The sequence below is a fragment of the Monodelphis domestica genome, chromosome 3 (assembly GCF_027887165.1).
Source record: "Monodelphis domestica isolate mMonDom1 chromosome 3, mMonDom1.pri, whole genome shotgun sequence".
NCBI lineage: Eukaryota > Metazoa > Chordata > Mammalia > Didelphimorphia > Didelphidae > Monodelphis > Monodelphis domestica.
The window spans coordinates 403,766,706-403,791,008 of record NC_077229.1 but is presented as its reverse complement, the minus strand read 5'-3'; the positions used below and the strand labels follow the sequence as shown (position 1 = coordinate 403,791,008).

General features: G+C 41.4%; 1 protein-coding gene across 1 annotated transcript in view; it reads left to right on the top strand.

The window, feature by feature from the left end:
• The window catches only part of CELF4 (CUGBP Elav-like family member 4), a 579,256-nt gene that overhangs the window by 515,314 nt on the left and 39,639 nt on the right, over positions 1-24,303 (top strand). Inside the window, 5 exon segments of the mRNA XM_056824360.1 lie at positions 7,271-7,399; positions 7,936-8,015; positions 18,488-18,631; positions 22,100-22,247; positions 23,569-23,718. Coding sequence (XP_056680338.1) covers positions 7,271-7,399; positions 7,936-8,015; positions 18,488-18,631; positions 22,100-22,247; positions 23,569-23,718 — 651 coding nt within the window.

The window sequence follows — 24,303 nt, the reverse complement described above, 5'->3', positions numbered from 1 at the left end:
GCAATCAAAAGTTATTAAAAAAGAAACTGACCTGACTTTTAAGGAAACACATAGGAAAACACGCATACAATTACAGTCTAAAACAAGAGAGATAAAATGTCTTCAAACATGGGTAGCCCATAACCAAAGTCCCAGAAGAGGATCTCTTTAGTGGGTAGCAAATGCAAAGGGTTCAATGCTTCTCCCAAATGAGGCCCCCCAGATATAGCACATGTGAGTTCTCCTGTTCCACCGGTGAGTTCAAGTCAACAAGTCCAAAAAAATCAGTTCTTGGGGTACTAAAAGAAAGACAAATGTGATTTGGGGAATTTTTTTAAGCCAAGATAAATTCTATTCTATATTATTCTATAAACCTATAGTCCATAAAGATCTCAGACCAGCTTGGACTCACATCACCACGAGACAAGCATTCCATGTCCTCTTAAAAGTAATAAAAAGAAAAACATGGACATTTATGAGCTATAAAAGTATACTCTAGACAAACTTATAGGCTCTAATGTCTTAGGGATGCAAGAATCCAAATATCTTTTTTCCATCGAATACAAATTCTTATCCACTGTCACTAATCTTTGAAAAACTGTGAGAGATGGGAGATAATTCACAGAATCAGATAAAGACAAAAATCATCGAGATTTTCAAAAAGCAAAAGAATGAATGGAGCCTAAGCTTCTATTTGTTATAAAAATTCTTGGCTATATTTTTAAAGAATAGTCAACAAACATCTAGAAAAGGAAGGTATAATTCAATTCAAATCATCAAGCATTCATGAAAAATGCTTTCCATGTGCTGGGCACCAGGTTGAGCCCAAAGGATACCGAGAAAAAATGAAAACAATCCTTGCCCTCAAGAAACTTATATTCTATTGAGTGAAATGACTTGTAAAGCAGTAAGAAGTTACAAAGTATTGGGGGGGGGGTCAGGGGCATGGTACCAGAAGCTGAAGAAATCAGGATTCCTGAAGGAGGCAACATTAACTGAGCTTGGAAGAAAGCTCAGGGGAATCTATGAGGCAGAAATGAGTAGGAAGAGTATCGCAAATATTAGGGCAAAGGTATAGAATCAGGAGATCGAAGGAACAGGCAGCAGGCAAGTTTGGCTAGGACATCAAGGATATGAAAGAGATGTCCACTGAGCCCAGAGTAGGTTGTGAAGGGCTATAGGAAGCCACTAAGATGCTCACAAAAGAGCTCATATGGCCAAACTTGTGTTAAAATACAAGACAAGTGTGTGATATTCAACATTCGGCTCTCCTTTTTTAAAACACACTTCTAAGTTCAAAAGTGTATGTTTAAAGTAATGTATTATTTTAAATTCTGCATTTTTCCTAATTAATCTAATTTTAAATTAATTTATTTTAATTTATGTACTAGAAAAGATAATGTGTAATATATGATATAACAGATAAATTATATATTATTTTCTTATGTTACTATATATTATAATTAATTTAATCTAAATTTAATCTAATAATGTGACTTTAATCTACATTTTAAAATATGCATTATTTTAAAAAATCTAACTTTAAAATCTATATCACTAACTTTTTCCTATTACTTTCTTAAGTTTAGAAAATCAACAAATTAGTAAATTATCTTTGATTTATAGTATTTTCTAATTTCTGAAGTAAAAGTGCTCAAAATGAAAATTTGACAACTAGTTCAATATAAGTTAGCCCCCAGGTGGTCATTGTATGTATGGAGAGAAAAGGAATATATGGATATGGAATATATTGGAGAGACAGAATTGACCAAACTCAATAAGTAATTGAATGTGAAAGGCAAAGAAAAAGGATGAGTTGAGGATGGTTCCAAGCTTGCAAGCCTGGGCATCTGAAAAGATGGGGAAAAATATCTGAAAAAAAAAATCTCACCTCACTAGAAATATAGAGGGTTTATGGAGAAAGGTAATAAGTTCTTTCTTGGACATGTTGAATTCATGGAGTATAAGTTGTGCCAAACTAACTTCATTTTCTTTTATTGAAGATAAATCAAGGAAATGTTGTTAAATATAGTTTATGTAGATTTTAACCCAGCATATGACAAAATCTCTCATGTTCTTGTGAGCAAGCTGGAGAGAGATGAGACAGTCAATAGTTCTATTAGATACATTCAGAACAGATAGACTATCTGGAGCCGAATTGTAATCACTAATGATACAATATTGCCTTGGAAAGAAGTCTCTAGTGAAATGCCCCGGGGATCTATGCTAATTCACAGTTCATTTACTTACATTAATGCCCAGCTGGAATGCTTATCAAATTTGCAGGTAACAAAAAAAGCCAGAAAAGATAGCTAACATCCTCGATGACTGAATCAGAATCCAAAATGACCCTGATAGCTCTATAATGAGATGATTTTTAATTGGAGTAAATGTAAAATCTTACACGTGGGTCCAAAACATCAATGTTACAAGTACTAGATGAAAGGCATGTCAGTTCATCTGAGAAAATATCTGAGCATCAAAGCAAACATCCAGCCCAATATGAATCAACATCATGATACAAGAGCCAGAAAGGCAGTACAACTTCAGGTAGCTTGAAAAAAAGACATAGGATTCAGACCAAGGGAGGTGATGTTCTCTCTATTCACCCTTGTCACCTCATATGGGGTGCACTGTGATCAGCTCTGGGCTTCCCATTTTAGGAGGCTGGAGGAAATTTAGGTGAAGTCAATGAGGACGGGGAAGGGCCTTGAGATCATGCCATATAAGGATCATATGGTAGAGCAGGGAATGAAAGTCTAGAAGTCAGAAGACCTAGGAAGAACACGATTTAAGGGTCTCCCTGTGGCAGAAGGAATAAACTTGTACTTTTTAGCCTCCAAAAGCAGGAAAGCATGATCCTATTGCCCCAGGAACAATGTGGGGAAAGTTTCAAAGAAATAAATTTAAGTAAAGTATCTTGAGGTAAGGAAAAACTTCCTAAGACAGCTTTCTGAATAGGAAATCATGGGTTTTCCCCTTCACTGGACATTTTTGAGTAAAACCTAAAGGTCCAGATGACACTTGTCATGAACCTTGTAGAAGAACTTCTAGTCAAGCTATGAGTTAGACTAGATGCTCCCTAAAGTCCCTTCCAACTTTGAGGTTCTATGATTTGGTGAATTTGATTAAAATAAGGTGATTTTTTTTACATTGATCAACATTCTTAATGTTTTCTTGACTTAGACTTAAGAAACCTTCACATATATAAATGGAGATATAGAGGATAATAGACCAATATCATCAGTTTACCTCTGCTCTTGTTTGTACTGAATTAACATGTGGCATCTTTCACATAAGGTCATGATGCCTGAGTCCTCTCAGAGTGATGTGGACTTTAAAATAAATTTCCAGGTGTGGGAATATACTACACTGAACTATCCACACAGTCACCCATTTTCCCTTGTGACCATTGGCCAAGGTTTATGAGATAGCCTGTGAAGTTAAGGTTAGATTATGCCCAGGATTAGAGGTCAGTGAGTGACTGAGATTAGAGAATCTCTCTGAGTTCAAAAAATGGAGTTTTATTGGGTGTGAAACTGACCAGCCAAGATGGAGTTCAAATCCATCATCTATCCCAATGCATGCATGTGGTAGGTGCCTGCAGCATTGTGAGTTAGAAGAGGCAATGTGTTGAGAGGAGGTAGTACGAAAGTTATCCCTCTCGGGTTCTTGGTTATGAATGAGGAGAGGTCCTGACTGTCATGATCCTCCTTCTGCAGCTCCAAAGCTCTTCTATCTTCTTATCCCCAAGGCTAAGTCCATTCCTAATATTCATCTGTAGACGAGACCAGCCAGAAAGTTTGCCTGCTCCCCTCACCATCTTTGGCCTTAATCACCATGCCCCCTGAAACCTCTAAGGAGGACAAGTCTTAGAGAGCCCTCAATTCCCATATGCAAGAGGCTTTCAGCAGAAGATGTAGGTAATCTTAGAGAACAATCCATAAGTATATACAGTGTGCAAACTGATCAGACTGGGCATCCCAAGGAGAGCAATCATCAGAATTGTATAAGCATGATCCAGCAAAGCTTCCTAGAGGAGGTCCTCTTGAAGTCAGGTTTCTTCTGTGGACAACAACCTTCTGGAAGGAAGTACTTTGTGATCCATATCTCAAGAGTTCTGGGGCAGGAGACAAAGGCCCAGCCCCACCCCAAATTTAGAATTGCTCCTAAGAAGGAGTTACCTTATCAGTGCAATAAGCAGATTGGGGAGGGGGGGGTAGGTAGATGAAGGGGGGTAAAGAGAGAGTTGGCAAAAAAAAAAACACTGGCAAAAGGAAAGTGGCAATGTGGAGAGGAGCGTGTGGATGAATTTTAATGCAATCAGAAAGCTGTAATAATGATAATAAAGGAATATATTCAGACGTCAGGAGAGGGAGAAGGGGACCAGGCTGCAGCTCCAGAATTTAAATCAGGCAGAGGCGGAGAATTCTCTCTTTCCTTTTTTCCTTTCCTTTTTTTTTCTCCCAATGAAGGAAATGGAATTTTTAAGCAGGAGGGCGAGAGATTAGCAATTGGCAGGTTTTCACCTCTTTGTCTTCCAGCAAATCCCATTTAATCAGGGACTTTAATAGAAGGAGGCTCTGGCCCTAAAGGCTGGCTGGGGTATTGGGTCATTGATCCCTAGGGGTGGGGGAAGTGCAGATCCATCACACACAGACACACAGACACACACACACAGACACACACACACAGACACACAGACACAGACACACACAGACACACACACACACACACACACACACACACACACACACACACACACACACAGAGTTTCAATAACCTCCACTGAAGTCTTTAAAAGCCCAAGTTTAATTTGATCTGAAATGTCATCACTTCTGAGAGAGAAAATGTGTTGATTTTTTCCACACCTTTGCCTCCTCTCTCTCTCTCTCTCTCTCTCTCTCTCTCTCTCTCTCTCTCTCTCTCTCTCTCTCTCTCTCTCTCTCTCTCTCTCTCTCTCTCTCTCTCTCCCTCTCTCTCTCTCTCTCCATTCTCTCCCCACCCCAATTTTTTCTGTATTGGTCCTTTCTGCCTTGTCTCCCTTTACCTGCCTTTTATGCTATTCCTTCTCTTTCCCTGTTTCCCTTTCTCCTCTGTCCCCTCTCTTCCTCTATCTTGGTTCTATGATCTGCATCAGTCCATTTCTCCTGCTGTCCTTAGCTTTGCTGTTCAGAGATAAAGAATATCTCAGAGGTCAAACGAAGCTGAGGATTAAGACAGTAGTTCAGAAGACCACCTAATGGCCACCTTAGCAGCAGGCATCCCCCAATCTAGTGTGTGAGCTCCATTTCCTTTCATCAATCCATGCCCCTCTCCTCTAGCTACACCCAGTTCCAAATTCTCATTATTCTTTAGATCTTTCGTGAACCCAACCCTAGGGAAACCAGAAGGGAATACAGATTTCTAAGGAAGGCTGGAATAAAAGGTCTAGGATTCAGAATGGGCTGGTTTGAGAATGAGGCACAAGTCTCTGAGGCTCCAGGGATCAATGCCTCCTGATCACAGCTGGACTCTACATCTCTCCTGGCCAGACAATAAAGTTCTAGATTGAGTCTGGCTTGGTCTTTGATCCCTCCTTCCACTGAAACCAGACAGCAGGTTTGAAAAGGTGCACTTGACTGAAGACAGGAAAGGGAGAGACCCTATGCCCCAGGCTTCTATGGAGCATAGATCCCTTAGCCTTAGGGTGGGGTAAATAAGCACCAAAGCCTAATGTGGAAGGCAGCCTAGTACAGTGTCATTTTAGTTCAGCAGACAAAGGTCTTCTGACATTGATTACTTGTGTGACCTTGGGTAAGTCATTTAACAGCCTTTTACCCCAGTTTTCTCTTATGTAAAATGAGAGCATCGCCTAAAACCTATATATAGGGTGTAAAGAAGGAGTCCCTACAAGTTTAAAGAAAATATTAAGGAAGAGTGAATCAGAGAAAGCTTCCTGGAAAAAGACAGTTCTGAGGCAGCTAGGCAGCAGGGTAGATAGAGCACCAGTCTGGGATCAGGAGGTCCTGGGTTCAAATTTGACATCAGATACTTCCTAGCTGTGTGATCCTTTGCAAGGCACTTAACCTCTTACTGCTTAACCCTTACCATTCTTCTACCTTGGAACCAATCCACAGTATTGATTTTAAGATGGAAGGTAAGGGTTTAAAAAAATTGACACCAAAACAAAAGGTAAGGGTTTTAAAAGAAAAAGAAAGAAAGAAAACCAGCTGCTCTGAGCCAAGTTCGGCAGAAGAGAAGGAAAAGGAACAACCACCTTGTCTCCATTTCTCCATCACTGCCATCATCTCATTTTGAATTGGCTTCAGTCAGTGTATCTAATATGATGGATGGATGGATGGATGGGGAAGAGGAAGCCTGCATGTAGGTATTTGGGCAGTACTGCCTGCAGTGAATAGCTCCTGGTGGGAGGACAGTAAATAGCTCCCTGCAGAGGGTTGTGCCCCTGAGGCCTTTGGATACTTGTCTGTCCATTTATGCTCTGCTTGTCTCTGTCCCTGTGTGCCCTCATGAGCTGGTGTATGTGCTTGTATATCCGCTCTGAGTATGTGCTCTTTCTGCCTTTGTGTGTGCACCTGTAGACCTATTGGGGCACATTTTTGCATGTGTTTGCATATAGTTGTGTGGGTATTTGCAGGTAAGTGTGCATGAGTGCATTTGTATCTGCCTGGGTGCGTGTTTATATATGTAGAATAAAGCCCTCTCAGCTCTGAAGGCTATGGCTGAGCACCGGCTCAGACATCAAACTACACTGAAACTGGGTTTCTTGGGGAAACTGTAATTCTGTTCCATGTGGGAGGGTGGTGGATCTGCTTGTATACAAACCTGGACACATATGTGCATGCTTGGTTATATACGTGTGCGTGGGGAGAGAGATGTGGCTGTATATAGACGTGTGTATACGAAAGTCTACCCTGTATTATTATGTTTGACTCTAAGGAATGCAAATTTTGGAAAATAAAGTTTTTTGAAAGCAATAAGACAAGGGGATGTGGGAGCAATGTGGGAGGGAGATGGTTGGGGGTCCAGGTGTGGTGGGAGGTGGGGGAAGGGGAATTTGGAACCTCGAGTCAAACCCTGGAGCACTTTCCCATGGTGACCTAAAACCATCTATCTGCTTTTTTTCATGAAGCTGTCCTAACCTTCTCCACAGAACAGAAGGAGAAGGAATGATGTGGTCTGAGATTGAGAATCTCCAGCACCACATCTCCTGCCTCCTCAGTCCCCCTTGGCCCTCATGTGGCTCCCCAGTTGGAACCCCGGTAAGCATCTCCTAATTTTGTTCCAGAAGACAGAAAACTCTTTGTTGGCATGCTCAACAAGCAACAATCTGAGGATGATGTTCGCCGGCTCTTTGAGGCCTTCGGAAACATTGAAGAATGTACGATCCTTCGGGGGCCAGATGGCAACAGCAAAGGTAGGAAATGGGCCAATCTGATGAGGGAAGAGCGGCCACCACCTTCATAGGGCTCCGGCCACCACCTTCATAGGGCTCCAGCTACACAAAGAGATATGGGATACAGCTAGAGAACTACAGGCAGAGTCTATCACTGCCAGACTCAGCTGGGGGGCTGTGTTGGGAAGGGTTTTCACTGTTGAAGCCATGGGTGGGAATAGGTGAGGGATGGCTTCCTGAAAAGAGGATATAGAACAGAATTTAGAAGAGAGAAATACCTCTGTCCAAGCTACCAAGTGGCAGAGAATGGGTAATGGGTCTGGAGCTAATATGTTAGGTTATCCTTATCCTCTACCTGTCTCTCCTTTCTCTGTCTCTCCCTCTCTGTTTCTTTCTTCTTTGGTGTGTCACTTCCTGTCTACCTCTCTGTCTCTATCTTTCTGTCTCTCCATGTATCCCCATGCCCTCTTCTGCCCTGGTTCTCCATGGTTTGGGTCAAGGTTTGAACTGAATAAGGTCCAGAGCTCTATTTTCTCACCAGATTACTTTCCCCCTAGGGTGTGCCTTTGTGAAATACTCCTCCCATGCTGAGGCCCAAGCTGCCATTAATGCCTTGCATGGCAGCCAGACCATGCCGGTGAGTGAAGATCCTCAGATTGGGGGTGGAGGGGAGGGCAAGCCAATTCCTGTCCCCAAATACATGGCTGTCCAGGGCTCCAGAAGCTATCTGTCCCTTGAATGCCAAGGATTAAAGCTTAATGCATTCTCTGCTAGAGACTCTTATGATTGGGGAGGGTGGTAAGGGTTTATGTTTCTATATTGAGTTTGGAAAGGTTCTGTGTGAGGAATAAAATAATGGGGATGGGGGCCTGGTATGAACATGAAGCAGGTGGTTTAGAAGTTAAATACTCAAGATTGTTAAGATGAAAAACTTGCCATGAATGTACAACTGATGAGGGATAAGAGTTGGGAATGGGAGCTTGAGATTGAGGAATAAATGCCAGACGTAGGGGCCAAGGGCCCACAATTATGTAAATGCTTTGTTTGTGGGATCCTAGAATTTAGTACTAAAAAGAACCACAGAGATAACCTATTTTAGAGGTAAAAAAATTTGCCCGAGATCAAAGAAATAGCAAGTGTCAGTCGGGATTTAAACAAAGATCTTTTTCCCTATGAACTAGGCTTTCTGCCCAGTTTTTAATGTCTTCTTGTCATAATCTCCTTTCTTTAAATATCACAGTCCTAGACCTAGAACAGACCTTAGAGGTCATTCATGTAGTCTAGTATTTTCAATTTATAGATAAAGAAAATGAGATCTGGAGAGAGGATTCGCTTATCTGGAGTGACTGAGGTTAGCAAACAGTTGGCTTAGTGCCTGGCACATAGGAAGCACTTAAGAAAGACTTTTTGACTGACCAAATGGGATTCAAAATCCAGCATTTCATACTATTCACTATTCTTTGTTGTCTCCATACATCAGGATGCTTCATTCCTGAATTGGTCCTCTGGTCCAGTCTCCCCAACCCTCCTACTAGAGGCTGGCTTGGGGGAAGAGGAGAAAGGGGATTCTCGTCTTTGGGTTCTCCAGTTGTTGACTGTCAAGGCTCACTTCTTGAACTTGGGCTATTCTTTACTCTGACCACTTGAGAATACAGCTTTCAGCTTAACCTTTACCCTAAGGTCTCTGAAATACACCTGGGACCTTTTTTCTTTTTTTAATGTAGTACACATTATATATAAGAACATAGAATAATATAAAAATAATATAATATAATAATATTTATTTTATATAATAGTACATATAATAATAAATGAGAATTTTTACTGCTAGAGTCTATAGGAAAATAAAGGATTAAAACAAAATCAATGGAGATGTCTAATTAAAAACAAACAATTTAGCAAGCCTATGGTGTAGATATCCCTAGATTTCACAGAAATGTCCTTGGGTTTGGGCTTGCTGATTCTTGGCCCCCTTAATTGACCTAATCTTTATAGGTGTTGAGAGTCAGTCTTACCCAAGTCCTCTTTTAATATCTGATGTTTGATTGAGCACATACCTACATCTCAGAGGGATTTCAGACATTTTGAATGTCCCCAAGATTCAGTCACCTCAAGGCATTTCCTCACAGATTGGGTTTTCAGTGTTAGGAAAGAGACTCAAGGGCTTGGAATAGAGACAGAGTATGGAAATAAAGGACTAAGTTTTACATAGAGGAGGCTGAATACTGTTGATGATGTCTGGGTACCAAAAACTGAAATTAAGATCTTCCAAGATGGAGACATATTAGGAAAGAGGGGGGAAGGTATAGATGTGGCTTTGGTGTGAAGGATGCAGGGAAAAGGTTAAGCATAGGGCTTATGGATTGAGATAAGAGGTCATGTTCAGGAACCAGAGCTCTGTGTCAGGAATGAGAGCTAAGGGTTGGGAATATGGGCTCATGGGCAAGATGGGTACTCAATGTCAGTTATGGGAACCAAAATTTAGAATGGGGGGTCCTTCTTCAAGGTGGGGAGATAATTAAAGTTTAGAGAAAGGGCAAGAAGCAATCGGATCTGTCTCCTCAACACTATGCAAGATATAATTAGGTGTTTTTGTATCCCATATACCCAATACAGTGTGTCATCCATAGTAGGTTATTGAAGTAGATTGAACTTAAAATTTAAAGGTTTTCTGAATGGGAATCAATGGAATAACTCAAGTTCCTCAAATATTGATAAGAAAAAAAATTTTAAATAATGAAAAACCAAAGGTGACTTTGGGTATATGAAAGTAAATGTGTAGTGCATTGTGTAATTTTGTGTGTGATTATATGACTGTGTAGTTCTGGTATATTGTGTGTGTACTTGCACACATCGTGAAGTTAGTGCCAAATACCTGCCAATTTGAACTCTCTCTCAAGAAAGAACTGCCCCTGGCACTCTTAACCTCCATCAATCTCATCAACTCAAGCTCTCCCAGGAAAGAGGCCATTTTTCTTCCCTCATCTCCTCTAACCAGGCAGGGGAAAAGGGGCAGATGCTTGGGTAAAAAACAAACAAACAAGCAAAAGTCATTTTGGGACAGGATCTCTTTTTTTCTATAAGGGAGCCCCACAGATCTTTAAAAACACTCCACGGGTAAATAGGGGCTAATTAAGCTTCCTACTCAAATCTGCCGAGGATTGTCCCTTGTTACCTTGGGCAAGGCACTTAACCTTTATGAAGATCAGGTTGTTTTTTGTTTTTTTTTTAAACCCTTACCTTCCATCTTGGAGTCAATACTGTGTTTTGGCTCCAAGGCAGAAGAGTGGTAAGGACTAGGCAAATAGGGGTTAAGTGACTTGCCCAGAGTCACACAGCTGGGAAGTGTCTGAGGTCAGATTTGAACCTAGGATCTCCTGTCTCTAGGCCTGACTCTCAATCCACTGAGCCACCCAGCTGCCCCCTCAGGTTTTTTTAAACCTTACCTTCTGTTTTAGAATCAATACTATGTACTGATTCCAGAGCAGAAAAGATGCAAATGCTCGGCAATGGGGATTAAATGATTTGCCCAGGATCACACAGCTAGGAAGTGTCTGAGGCCAGATTTTAACTCAGGACTTCCCCTCTCTAGGCCTGGCTCTCAAGCCACTGCCAGATGCCTCCAAGATCAGTTTCTATATCAATAAATTGAGGATAATGAAACCAGTGCTCCATAATTCATTGGTGTAGTGAAGAATTAATGAAATATTGGATGTAAACATTCTGGGAAAGTCTTTAAAGTTCTAAAGCAAGTACAGAGTCTCAGCATTGGAAGAGGTCTTAAAGGCCACCAAGTCTAAGCTGTACATCACCATAACCATTGACTGATTAAGTTATGGTGATGATTAAGTCAATCCAGCCTTTGCTTGGAGACCTCTGGTGAAAGGAGAATGTAGCCTGCTTTTGGACAGCTCCAATCATCAGGAAGGTTTTCAGGGAAGGAGGGTATGTCAAGCCTGAATCTGCTCCTTTACAAGTTCCATCTATTGCTTCTAGTTCTGATTTGGGAAAAAGGCTTAGAGCTGGAGAGGCCTTGGAGGATATCTATTTTCAACTCTCTATACAAGTTAGACACCTTATCATCTCCACAAATGAGGAAAATGAGCTTCAGTGAGGTGAAATAACTTATCAGAAGTCACACAGGTTAATAAGGACAAGAGCCGGGATTTCTACTCTGCTCTGACTCCTAATCCATCCTTCTTCCTACTACCCGTGGGTTTTCCAATACCAGATAACCTGAATTCTCTGAGATGCAGACGTAAACACAGACATAGATGCAGATGTAGACATAGACACAGACATGAAATGATAAATCTGGTCCAATTTCATCCCATCCTCTTTCCCAAAGATCTGTATCTCTGTGGGAATGCACATGAACTATAACCAGACCTGTGATGTTATGAGCTTAAGAACTCCCAAAGGACCTCCTGATATCAATGCAGTCCAACCCTTTCTCCACAATTCATTGTCTGAGAGAGTTGCCCAAAGCACTAAGAGGTTAAGTGCTTTATACAGGGTTGCACAGCCAGCTTGGTTCAAAGATAGGATGTGAACCCAGGACTTCCTAGTTAGGAGACTAACTAGATATGTATTGTGTGGCAATGTTTCTTAAATAGATATTTATCAACAATAGAGAGACAATTAATAGATAAAATACCTTTTGTTTATTTTTGCATTCAGTATTAATATGTATAAAAACCTTACTCTTAGAGAGAAACCTAAGCTTACTTGTGGTTTGGGATTTATAAGAAAAACATAAAAGATAACTAGAATCCAGATATCTAGATTCCTAGCCTGATGTCCTTTTTCTACTATATCACAGCTGCTTCTCTCCATGCAGGTGAATCAATCAATCAGTCAGCATTTATTAAGTGCCTCCTATGTACCTAGCACTTGTACTAGGCCCTGGGGATATAACAAAGACAAAGAATGATGCCATATCTCCTTTCGTGGAGCTGGGATTCATTGGTAATAAAGGTTTTGGCCATAAGTCAGCCAAAATAGAGTCCCAAAGAGTATCTTCTCATATAGCAGAGTAGTGAGGTAAAGGGGCAGAGGTAACAGAGAGGAGGGAGGAGAGGAAGGGAAAGAGGAATCAGAAAGGAGAGAAGGGGGAGCCAGGCAGAATCAAGACCATATGAAAGCAGGGAAATCAGAAGGCAGGCTAAGAGGAGGGTCCACAGAATGGAAAAAAAAGCCCACAACATTTATCATATTCAGTTCATTCATCCTTCCATTCAACAAACAGTTCTTAAACACCTACTGCATGTGGAGTGTTGTGCTAAGTGTTGGGGACACAAATGTTTGGATAAGATCTAGTCTTGGCCCTTGTGGAGTTTACAATGCATTAAGGAAATCTTGGTTAGTTCAGAACATCTGGACTGAGGTTTCTTAACCTTTTCTGTGCCATGGAACCCTTTGACAGTCTGGTGAAGCCTATGGCCCCCTTCTCAGAATAATGCTTTTAAATGCATAAAATCAAACATAGAGGATTACAAAGGAAACCAATAATATTGGAATATAGTTATCTCAGACATTTTAAAAACAAGTTTATGGGCCTTCAGTTAAGAACCCCTAGTTAGAGGCAGTGTATTGTGGGGGATAGGCTGTTAGATTGAGTCAGGAAGATATGAGTTTAAACCCTACCAGAGATACTAGTTGCATGACCCTGTGCAAGTTACTCAGCCTCAATATACCTCAGTTTCCTCATCTGAGAAAGGAGTTGGAGTTGATAGGCTCTAAGTCCCTTCCAGCCCTAATGCTATGATCCTACAATCTGTGGCTTTTAAACTGAGATACTTGGAACTCTCTTCTACCCTCTAAAGGTACTATGTCACTTTCTCACTCTCCTAATGGGAGGCCCAGGAATAGCCCCAGAGAATAGTCCTGGCTATAGGGCTTGGGCATGACTCAGAGAATCACAGATTCATAGATTTAAGAGCTAGCAGGGATCTTAGAAGTCATTTAGGTCACACTCCCATTTCACAGGTTAGAAAACTGATCCTCCTATTTTCCCTCACTCTTGTCCCCATCCTGGCCCTTTATCCCTATCCTCAAAAATGGCTTGGCTATGAGACTTGATACACGAGGGAAAGAGCCAGACCAACAATGAAAAAAGACAAAGCAAAAATAGCTATTTGACATGTTTTTCCTCTGGGTTTCTTACCAAGAGATTTCCATTTTCCACCAGACCCCAGGATCCCAGAATTACCTGAGTCTACTCCCTTGAGTCTGTCAAGACAAGTTGGCTTTGTTTGCCTGATGTAAAGAGCTTCACAGAGTAGCTAACAAAGTGTGCAGAAACTAATCGATCCCAAAGTACAGAGATCTCATTCTATTCTAATGTGCTCTGCAAAGTTTCATTGGGTTGGTCTCCCTTAAAGGAACCATTTCCCCATCAACAGTTTGAACCCAGTCCCACATCATACAATTCCCATTTATATTAGTTTTTTAATTTATATAATGTGAGCATTTTAAGGTTTATGAAGCATTTTCCTTAGTGACCCTTCAAAGTAGAAAATACAAGATTCCTGAAGTTACAGATGAATAAACCGAGGCTAAATAAAATGACTTGTTCATAACTGCATAGCTAGTCAGTTGTTAGGGCTGGAATGGACCTAAGATATGGTAAAGCTCCACTCCTTTCCCTCTTTTCCCAGCTTGGTTCAAGTCAAGTCTTAGCACCCAACCCTCTGGCCATTAATGGGTAATTGCTTTCAACCTGCCCAACACTAACCCACCATTAATAGCTAAAATTTATCTATGGCTTTAAGGTTTGCAAAACATTTTACATACATTACCTCATCTGATTCTCATAACAACTGCAGGAGGTAGGTGTTATCATCTTCATTTTACAAATTAAGAAACCAAGGCTGAGAGAGATTATGTGATTTGTCTAGGGATCACACAGCTAGTAAGTGACTGAAGCAGGATGGGAACTCAAGTCTTCCTGCCTCAATGTCTAGTACTCTATCCACTGTGCCTTCCCATTTCAAAATCCCTACCCCAATACTGGACCTTCAATTATCCAGTGTCCCATCATAAAAGGTGCTGTTAGGTCTCCCCTCATTATTGGCAAAGCTGAGATTATAGACATGTCATGAGACCAATGAATGGAATGGCTACACCAGAGCCAGCTCTGACTACCAAATCTGCCAACTGCCTAGGTCATCATCTGATGGCTCCTTCCTCCACTCCATTCCTAATATTCCATAAAACAACAGTCCCATCAAATGCTGCTTACAAATTACATTTTCATCATATGTAGCAGCTTTGCCAGAGCAATATGTTGTCCTCAGCCCCATGCCTTGGTTTTTTAATGTCTATAAAGCAGAGCTGACCTGATCAGCTTTGATACCTCTGCTGATCTTTCTACCCAGTGATTCTAAGACCAGTGCCTAGGGCAAGGTCAAAAATGGATATTTACCAACAACTGGCTTTGGCAAAAATATTCTGGACCTTGTGCTGATCCCAAGGAAAATAATGATGCCATCGTGTATTAGACCTGAAAGGGACCTCAAAGGTCATCACCCTTTTTATTTTGCAGGAAACAGAGACATAGGGGGAAAAGTGATTTTCCATGTCTCACCATCATGATTTTACAATGCCAGGAACACTTTCAGCAGTTTCCACCCAAAGTAGAGGGGGAGTGGTAGCAGAGGCCCAGCTTTGCAATCAGGCAGACCTCAGTGAAAATTCTGTTTCTGACACACACTAACTGGGTAGCCTTGGATGGGTTCATTGAACCTCTCAAAGACCCTGGGCAACTTTTTAAGGTCCTAAATTACAGACAAGTTGACAATATGCATTGGTGGAAGGAGTTTCCATTTAGGGAGTTCCTCACCCTTAAGAAATTCCAAGTCTGAACAGAAGGTGAAAAAACAATTCTACCCTCAAGATGGTTGTAAAGAAAGTTCTGTATAAACTTTTGTTTTTAAATTTAACAGGAAGAGAAAGAGTTCAGGTAATAATAACTCACATTCTGATTATGTTTTGCACACAAATCACTTTCTTCATAATAATCACTTAACAATAAGTGCCAGCTAGGATTTGAACCTAGTTCTCCTGATTCCAAGTCCTGTTCTTTTCACCTTACTTAGAAACCTTGGCCATTTTATCAAGTTGAGGCTCAGATTTCCTACTCAGTTCACAAGGGGCTCGATATAAGAAAGACTATTTCAAGGCCATTGACAGGTCAGGAAATTAGTTTTTGCCACCAAGGCCCAGGGTTGGGGATTGGGGAAAGAAGAGAGCTCATACCATCCATTCCCATTCATTTTCTTCTCTTTGCTGGGCAAGGGAAGAAAACAGCCAATGAGAGTGAGAAAAAGTAGTCCCCCAACTCAACACAATTCATATAACACTCACAAAGTATTTACACACACACATACACACACACACTGCCAAAGAAGTGGGAAGAATGCTTCAGGAATTGGAGATAGAAGAGGATACTGGTGAACATTATATGTTCCCTTCCCTACTTCTGAAGGGGCCCTAGGCTCATCTTGAAGAGAATGTCTGGATGGTTTTTAGGGAGTCAGAGAACAGGCAGGGAGCTGATCTCCTTGGTCCAGACTGCCCACTGGAATGGTACTTGACAAGCTTGTTTCCAATTTCCTTATCCTAAAGAAGGCTGCTTCATGGGTATCAGACATATACATGTACATTCCCTAGATGCATACATACTTGGGTGCCCACATACAAAGAAGCAATCACAAAACACACACACACACACACACACACACACACACACACAAATCCAAACAAAGCCTCACATAAGTTCTAAGAGAAAGGTTCTCCATAAGGCCTTGGAGGGTTAAAATCCATCTGTAGGAAAGGTCTTATGCTTTAGAGCACAGAAAAGGAAAGATTGGGAATGAGTAAAATGGGGAGATTAAAAATTCAGTATCAAGAAATGGAAGGAGGAGAAGAGGAAACAGTGGTGGCATAGGTGAAACAAAGGTAGGGAAGGGGGTAAAGGCAGGGGAGAGAGAAGCATGGCAAGGAAGGAAGGATTGGAGAAAAGGAACTGAGTCCAAATGGGACTTCCTCTTCCCTGAGACACTATCAGCTCTGAACATGAGATCCAAATCCAGTCAGTTCCCTTACAGCAGCATTGGGCTCTACTCAGTGGGTTTAATGATCCAGAATATGTCCATGCTACAGTCTCCTTAGGGAGCATGTCCAGTAATCATTAGCAGGAATTGTGCACATTAGGAAACTCATTGGACAAAGTGCCATAATTATGAGCAGGATCTTGGAGGATCAATGATTTTCCCACTTCCAATATCCATCCATTTGCCAAGAATGAAATCAACTAGAACCTGGGGGTGGGGGTTACAAGATGGGCAGATTATAACATAATTCCCCTAATTTAGAACTTCATATCACAGGCAGTCCTTCTTCCCACCCCCTACCATAGTTTAGACTCTCTAGCCTATCTCCCAGTACAAATCTAAGGACCATCATGATTACAATGATCAATACTATCTACCAAGAGGCAGGATGTGGTAATGAAAGAGTAATGGATTTGTAGTGAGAAGGCCAGGGTTCAAATCCTAAACTGCTTGATCTTGCCCAAGTCACTTGAACTCTTTGGTCCCCAGTTTCCCAATCTGTAAAATGAAGGGCTTGGTCATTAGTGATCTCCTAGGCCTCTGATCTTATGTCAGGTACATGTATATATTCCTTTCTACTTTACAGATTACTTTCATGTCATTTTTCAAATTTGATCTTCATAAAACTACTGAGAGATTTTACAGGTGGGACAATTAAGGTCTAGAGATGTTAAATGACTTGGGAAAGATCATTTGACAAATTAATCATGGGTCAAATTATACCATTACTATGTTATATATATATATATATATATATATATATATATATGTGCATATATATATATATATGTGTGTGTGTGTATGAAAATTACAGAGAGAGAGATAGGTTCATATATATATGTGTGATAGGGAGATCCAAAGAGATCGAGCAGAGACCCAGGATTTTAGTTTATTGGTTACAAGGTACTTTGCTATTCAAGACTAGAACCCAGGGCTCCTGATTCCTTAAGAGGACCCTTCATTCTTCATCTTTCAGTAAGCTTCTTTATTCTATGTTGCCCTGGGGCTGAGAAGTATGGAGTGATCTAGAAGAAGAGGGGAAGGAAAAAGAGTGGTCAATCAAATGACCAAATGTTTAGTTGAGCCTTGAGCATCCTAGACTCCCATCTCCTTTGTTCCTTTTGTCTGGGTCCAGAGAGATCATTGATAATAATTTTAGCCAGATAATCATACTTTTAAGAATAAAGCCACTCCCAGTAGTTCACGGCTGGTAGGTTTTGTATACCAGGGATGCAGACTATAGCCCTGGTTTCCCCTCTTCTCCACACTTTCTCTCATCCCATCAATACCACCATTGTGCTCACAGAAGGCACCAGAAGGCTCACAGAAGGCTATCTTTTATAATTTTAATATCATTTAGATATTAGCCTGAGTCTGGATAGTATGGTGGGAAGAGCACTGTATTTGAGTTAGGAGACCTATATTTGAATCCTACCTCAGACATTTTATTAGCTGTGTGACTTTAGGTAAGTCATGTAACCTCTCTAGGCCTCACTTTTCTACTTTGTAAAATGGGATGGCAGGACTAGATGACCTTTGAGGTCTTTTCTAGGGCATCTAAGAATCAAAACAACCCAATGTCTCATTGAAATCACTCTACATTCAACTCCCTAAATTGAGGGAGAAGTGTTGGGGGAAGTTTGATGATCCAGATGATCCAGTCTTCTTTTTAAATCTGAACCATTGTTCTCTTTGCCCAGATAATAGAAAAGTAATCATAGTTTGATGTAAGAGATTCTCTAGGATTCCCAGAACCCTAGAGGAGAACAAGAATTTCCTCAAGACATTCTATCTCAACACAATCTCAAGAAAATGGAGAAGAGATATTCAGAACCAGGGGCATAATCCATGTTAAAGGAGGGAAGATGCCTAGGCCTGCCAGATGGAGGAAGGGAGGAAGGGAGGAAGAGAGGGAAGAAGGGAAGAAGGGAGGAAGGGAGGGAGGCCCTAATTGGTGTCTATCTCACAATCTCTCCTCCTCCACCCACTTCAGGGAGCCTCGTCTAGCCTGGTCGTCAAGTTTGCAGACACGGACAAGGAGCGCACAATGAGACGGATGCAGCAAATGGCGGGCCAGATGGGCATGTTCAACCCTATGGCCATCCAGTTTGGGGCATATGGAGCCTATGCACAGGCAGTAAGTGTAGAAATGGTTCTGGGACAGGAGAGGCGGTGGCCAGGGTGATGGTGGATAGGGGGAAGCAACATGAAAATAGCAAAGGAGAAATTCAGGGAGTTACAAGGATCCATCCTAAGTTACCCATATCTAGTTCTCTGAGTCAGAGAGAAAAGAAGAGACATGGGTCCTAAACTCAGGGAACCTCAACTTTGTTACTGGAATTGAAAGAGTTTATGATGAAACCCCAAATCTGCTGAGAGAGATAGGGTCCCATTCCAGTGAGGCCCTACCCTAACGTAGAGGGTAAGGGGGAAGAAGCCAGTTTTTGGAGAGTCCCTGGTTTGGCTGGGCAAACAAGAAAACTGCTCCCACTCTCCAGGAATCAAATAGGTAAAAACAGTGCAAATAACTACAATGCAAACAGAGTAATTAATTGAAGCTCTGAGAGACTGCCTAAAGAGGTGAATCAAGTGTTGTGGGGTTAATCAGGGCAAGCTTCTTTAAGGAGGAAGGTTTAATCCATTGATTTAACATTCATTTATTATGTTTACCATGTGCAAAAGCACTTTGTTAGCAGCTAGAGATATAAAGAAGAAACAGAAACAAAAAAGACAATTCCTGACCTGTCTTCAGGGAGTTTGCATTCTTCTAGGGGCAACCATTTTGAAGGGGAAGAGCACAGATTGGGGAAGAGGACAAGGGAGAGTTGGGAGAATAATTCCTGATGTGTAGAAACAGCCTTCCAGAAGGGGCAGAAGTGGGAATTACTCCTTTGATTAGAATGGTATATTAATTAGTTTAGTTGGAAGAGCATTTGGGGAAATCCAATGAAAAAGCAGAAAACCATCTAGATGGTGGGCACTGGAGAAAACTTGTGGGTAAAATAGGAAATAATAATAATAATACTTCACATTCATATTGCATTTTAAGCCACTTTCATGGGCATTATTTAATTTGCTGCTTACAACAACCTTAGGGGGTTGGCAAGAGAGGGATTATTATTCCTGTTTTACAGATGAGGAGGCAAGCTTAGAAAGACCATAGATCAGATCAAAGATTTAGAGTGGGAAGAGACCTCAGAGACCAGGTAGTCCAACTCTTTCATTTTACAGCTGAGGAAACTGGGGTCCCAAGGGAGATTAAGTGGTTTGCCTGAGGTTCCAAGGCTGGAAAATGGTGAGGTGGGTCTAGAATCCAGTACAAGAAAGAAAAATCGTCAACCACTCTCAAGCACCCTTTTTTTAACATTCTCTACCCTAACATTACTGTTCTCTGCCAGGGGCAAGTGCCCTACTTCCCCCATTTTCTACACGATCCCATCCTAAACTCATTCAGGTTCTGGAAAAACTACATATATGACAATACTCTTTCCCTCCTTCTACTTTCCCATCCTAATAAAATTTGTATTTTAAGGAGTGACACAGACTTGACCCAAAGGAATTCAATTATAACAGTGGAGCATCAAGTCCCTTGACAAGCTATTGAAAGAGATAGTTCTAGTTTCCTGGTGGCCCTTTTATCATAACAGATCGTTGAATGCCTCATCTGCTAATCCATAAGAGAGAAGAGTCTACTAAAAGAGTTGAAAGGGAAGAAAAATAGGGGTTTTTCTAAAAATCAGAATAAAAAAAATTTATTGTCCTTGTAGCTAGTTTTGCCCAACATCTCTAGACTATAACTACTGACCATAAAGAAATTCTTCTAATACTATCATGCATCCAGGATGGCTGTCTGGTATTCTGCAAATTATACAAGGGAATAGAAAGCTAAATTCTAGTCCCACTTCTGACATTAAGTAGCTGTACCACCATGGACAAAAAATATTCAACTTCCTTCAGCCTTAGTTTCCTCATTTGTGAAATGGAGACAGAAATACCAGCTCAAAAAGTTACAACAAAGAACTTTGTAAACCTTAAAATTGCTATAGAAATTCGAGTAGCTGTTATGTCAGATTCTAATGACAAGTCATGATGAAATTGTCCAGGAGAGGAGGAAAAGCTGTGTGACAAACCCCATTTGGGTACTAGATGACCTCAACTTCCATTTCACTGAGGATATAAAGCCTGAAGGAGTTTTAGAGGCCACTGAGTTCACCTTTGTCATTTTGCTGATGGGGAAACTAAGGCTCAGAGAGATCACAACCAGGAAGTGGTATATAGGCAGATGAGTGCTACAACTGTCACTTAGAAATTAGAAGTAAGGAGCTTTAAGGCAGTCAGCTGACACAATGGATAGAGTGTCAGGCCTGGAGTAGGGAGGACCTGGGTTCAAATGTGACCCTCAGACATTTTCTTAGTATAATTCACATACTCAGTCAGCTAGTCATGGGACCAGGGGTATATCACCATGGCACAGGCTTTCAGTACCTGCTGGAACTACCTTTTGTCATCTATCCTCTCTTGGGCCCTAACACTTGAAGTCAAGGTCTTTTGGGCTAATCCATCTGACAATGAATAAACATTTATTAAACACTTATTATATGACAACTGACACTATGCTAAGCACCTAGCTTCTACCTTTCAATTCTTGGGGGAAACACCTCCTTGGCCACTAGGAACTATGAAACCTCAGACATTCACTTGCCTTTTCTGAGCCTCAATATCCTCATTTGAAAATGAGTTGAATTACATTTCTCAAGTTATTTGTAGCTCCTAACATTTTATGATTCTCTGAGAGTGACCTTATGAACTACTCATTGAAAGTTTCCTCTTTGCCAGCTCTTTCCCTCCCACTACCTCCCTCTCCTCTCTCCCTCCCTCTCTCTCTCTCTCTCTCTCTCTCTCTCTCTCTCTCTCTCTCTCTCTCTCTCTCTCTCTCTCTCTCATCTAGTAGAGAACCTTCTTAACCTGGTTCTTTCCCTATATCTAGACTGAAATATACTAGGCATCCCTCCTCCTTTTTACTTTGTTCCTAGTATCTTTGTTGACAGTCCAACATGCTTATCTCTCTCCTCCAGCCTGCCCTTACTTTCCCCAGAGTATCCCAAAGATATTCCTAACATCATTTGCCCAAAAAATGGTCCACTCCTCTGCCAATCTGAGATATTCCCCCCAGCTCTCCCCATGTATGTGGTGTAATCCCATATGGAAGATTCTACATATGCATTTTTTTCCAGAAAATCCCCACTTCCTAAGATTATAATTTTTAAAACACAAAAGGTCCTCAATGTATATTTTTATAGAGATAATTCTGCATTGTTCTATATTCCTCTCTCCAAGTTCAATCAGTATAGTTATGGAGAAATGATTTCCTCTAATTTAAAAATCATTTTTGAAAGGATTGACTATTCTTTCTCAAGCTATGACCCATTGGTTTTCAGTTCCTACCTTATTCCACCATCAATCCAGGAATTTGAGGAGAGAACAAAAATTATGTGATACATAAGAATGAGAGGCTATATTAAAGGAAAGTCATGATCCCCTAAAATGGTGGGGGCAGCCCCACCTGGGAGCGCGTGATATTTTTTCCCCGTTCCCTTTGCCCCAGCTGATGCAGCAGCAGGCGGCCATCATGGCATCCGTAGCACAAGGAGGCTACCTGAACCCCATGGCAGCCTTCGCCGCAGCCCAGATGCAGCAGATGGCAGCACTCAACATGAATGGCCTCGCAGCTGCCCCCATGACCCCAACCTCAGGTAAGTTGTTCCACCTTAGAGGTCCCATGCAAGGGGAAAGATGAACAAGAAAGGCATGAAGGTCTTTCTGCTCTTCAGAGATGATTGGACATTGGCTTAGGACTGTTAACTCAATGTTTACAGGGGTTAAAAATGTGCTTCTGAGACCAGATTCATGGGATTGATTCTCATATTGGTCAAGGGAGGGATAGGAAGGCTACTTTAAGGAGTAGGTCTTGAGCTATGATTAGAAGGAGGCAGGGGATTTAGTAGTATTATTGCTTCTAATTATTTAGAAAGACAAGTAGATAGATTCTATCCTCTCTACCCCACCATCAATAGCCTTGTTATAGCTCTATTATTGCCCTAACTATCCTTATTACCAAGACTATTTCAGTTTTCATTGCCATTACTGTCATCAGCATCAATAACAACTTTACTACCACCTCTGTTCCTCCATTTTCATTACCATCCCAGTCATCACCACAAACACATCACCATTACTACCAGCCTCATCACCACTGTCACTGTCACTACCATCAGTATCATTATTGTCCTCCCCATTACTATCATCTTCATCACAGTCACTCTCAACATTATCTGAGTTGGATCTGACTTATACATCACTCCTGTGGGATAAAACAGACCATGATGGCACTGAAGAGACCCATAGTTAATCTCTGTATTAACTTCTCAAAGACTGTCTATCTGAGCAGTGAGAACTCCATCCAGGAGATCCAGTTGGGAGAGGTGGGAAAAGGCAGTGTTCACAGGCTCCTGACTTGATGACACATAAAAAATGGAGAAAATGTGCCCCTATTGAACACCCAATGTTCTCCCAACCTTGTGCACCACTATATTGTGACATGGAAAAAAATGTCCCTTTTCCTAGGGGAGCACAGCTTCCCTTGGCTGATGAGCTTCACGTCCAATCACCAACTAGAAGAAAATGCCACACATTACATGGCCACACACCTGTGATTGAGACCTTAGGTATTATAGGAACTCAGTGAAAGAGAGGTCAGTGGGCTTAATTACTCAGGAAGAAGACTTCTTGGAGGAAATGGAACTCATTATGAACCTTGAATAATGGGTAAGATTTGGATAGGCATAGAGGAGATGGAAGGGCATTTCAGGTACATGGGATGGCGGGAAGGGAGGAATATCACAAATAAAAGCTCATAGGTTGGACTGAACATGGCATGTGAAGGGGATAATGAGGAGGTCAGACTGAGTCCTAAGAAAGGGGAAGGCCAATGAGGAAAGAGTCTATACAAGGCCTGGGATTCTTCACCTTTGCTGTTTCTGTGTTTCTTTTTTCTCCTCCCTCTCTATTTCCTAGGTGGTAGTACCCCTCCGGGCATCACTGCACCAGCTGTGCCTAGCATTCCATCCCCCATCGGGGTGAACGGATTCACTGGCCTTCCCCCACAAGCTAATGGGCAGCCTGCAGCTGAAGCCGTGTTTGCCAATGGAATCCACCCCTACCCAGGTAAGACAGCTCCCTGACTCTTTACTCCGGTAACTTGAACTTTCTAAATTCCACCCTCTGTACTCTAGAACTTTCTTCTACACCACGTATCTAATGGGGGTATACATGGCACAAAGAAATGATCCAGAGAGGAATCCAGAGGGCACACACAACTGAATCCATGCTCCCCTTAATAGTTTCTTTATTCATGGTCCTTTCAGGACCATGGAGAGGTCTTGAGCCTTCAAACTGGGGATAGATACTATAAGTCATTCCAGATCTCTTGGCCCAGGCACAAAATGAAAACCTTTCTCCTGTTGATCTTACTGAGGCATGGTAAGGTAGAAAATAAAGGAATTTAGAAGAGGAAATTTTTAAACTGGGAAACAACTTTTTAAAAATGTTGATGAACAAGATAACAAAGATCTACAATTGTTCATTCATTAGCTTCTTCCTGCCAGATGTGGCCACTCCTCCCCTATTTACTATCACCTTTGAGCATCTGTCCTTCATCTCATCATCCCCTTCTCAACCCTTAAGTGAGAGGGAATATGACTTCAACATACACACCTGTCAGGTACAGGAAACATCATCAGTAGTAAAGTT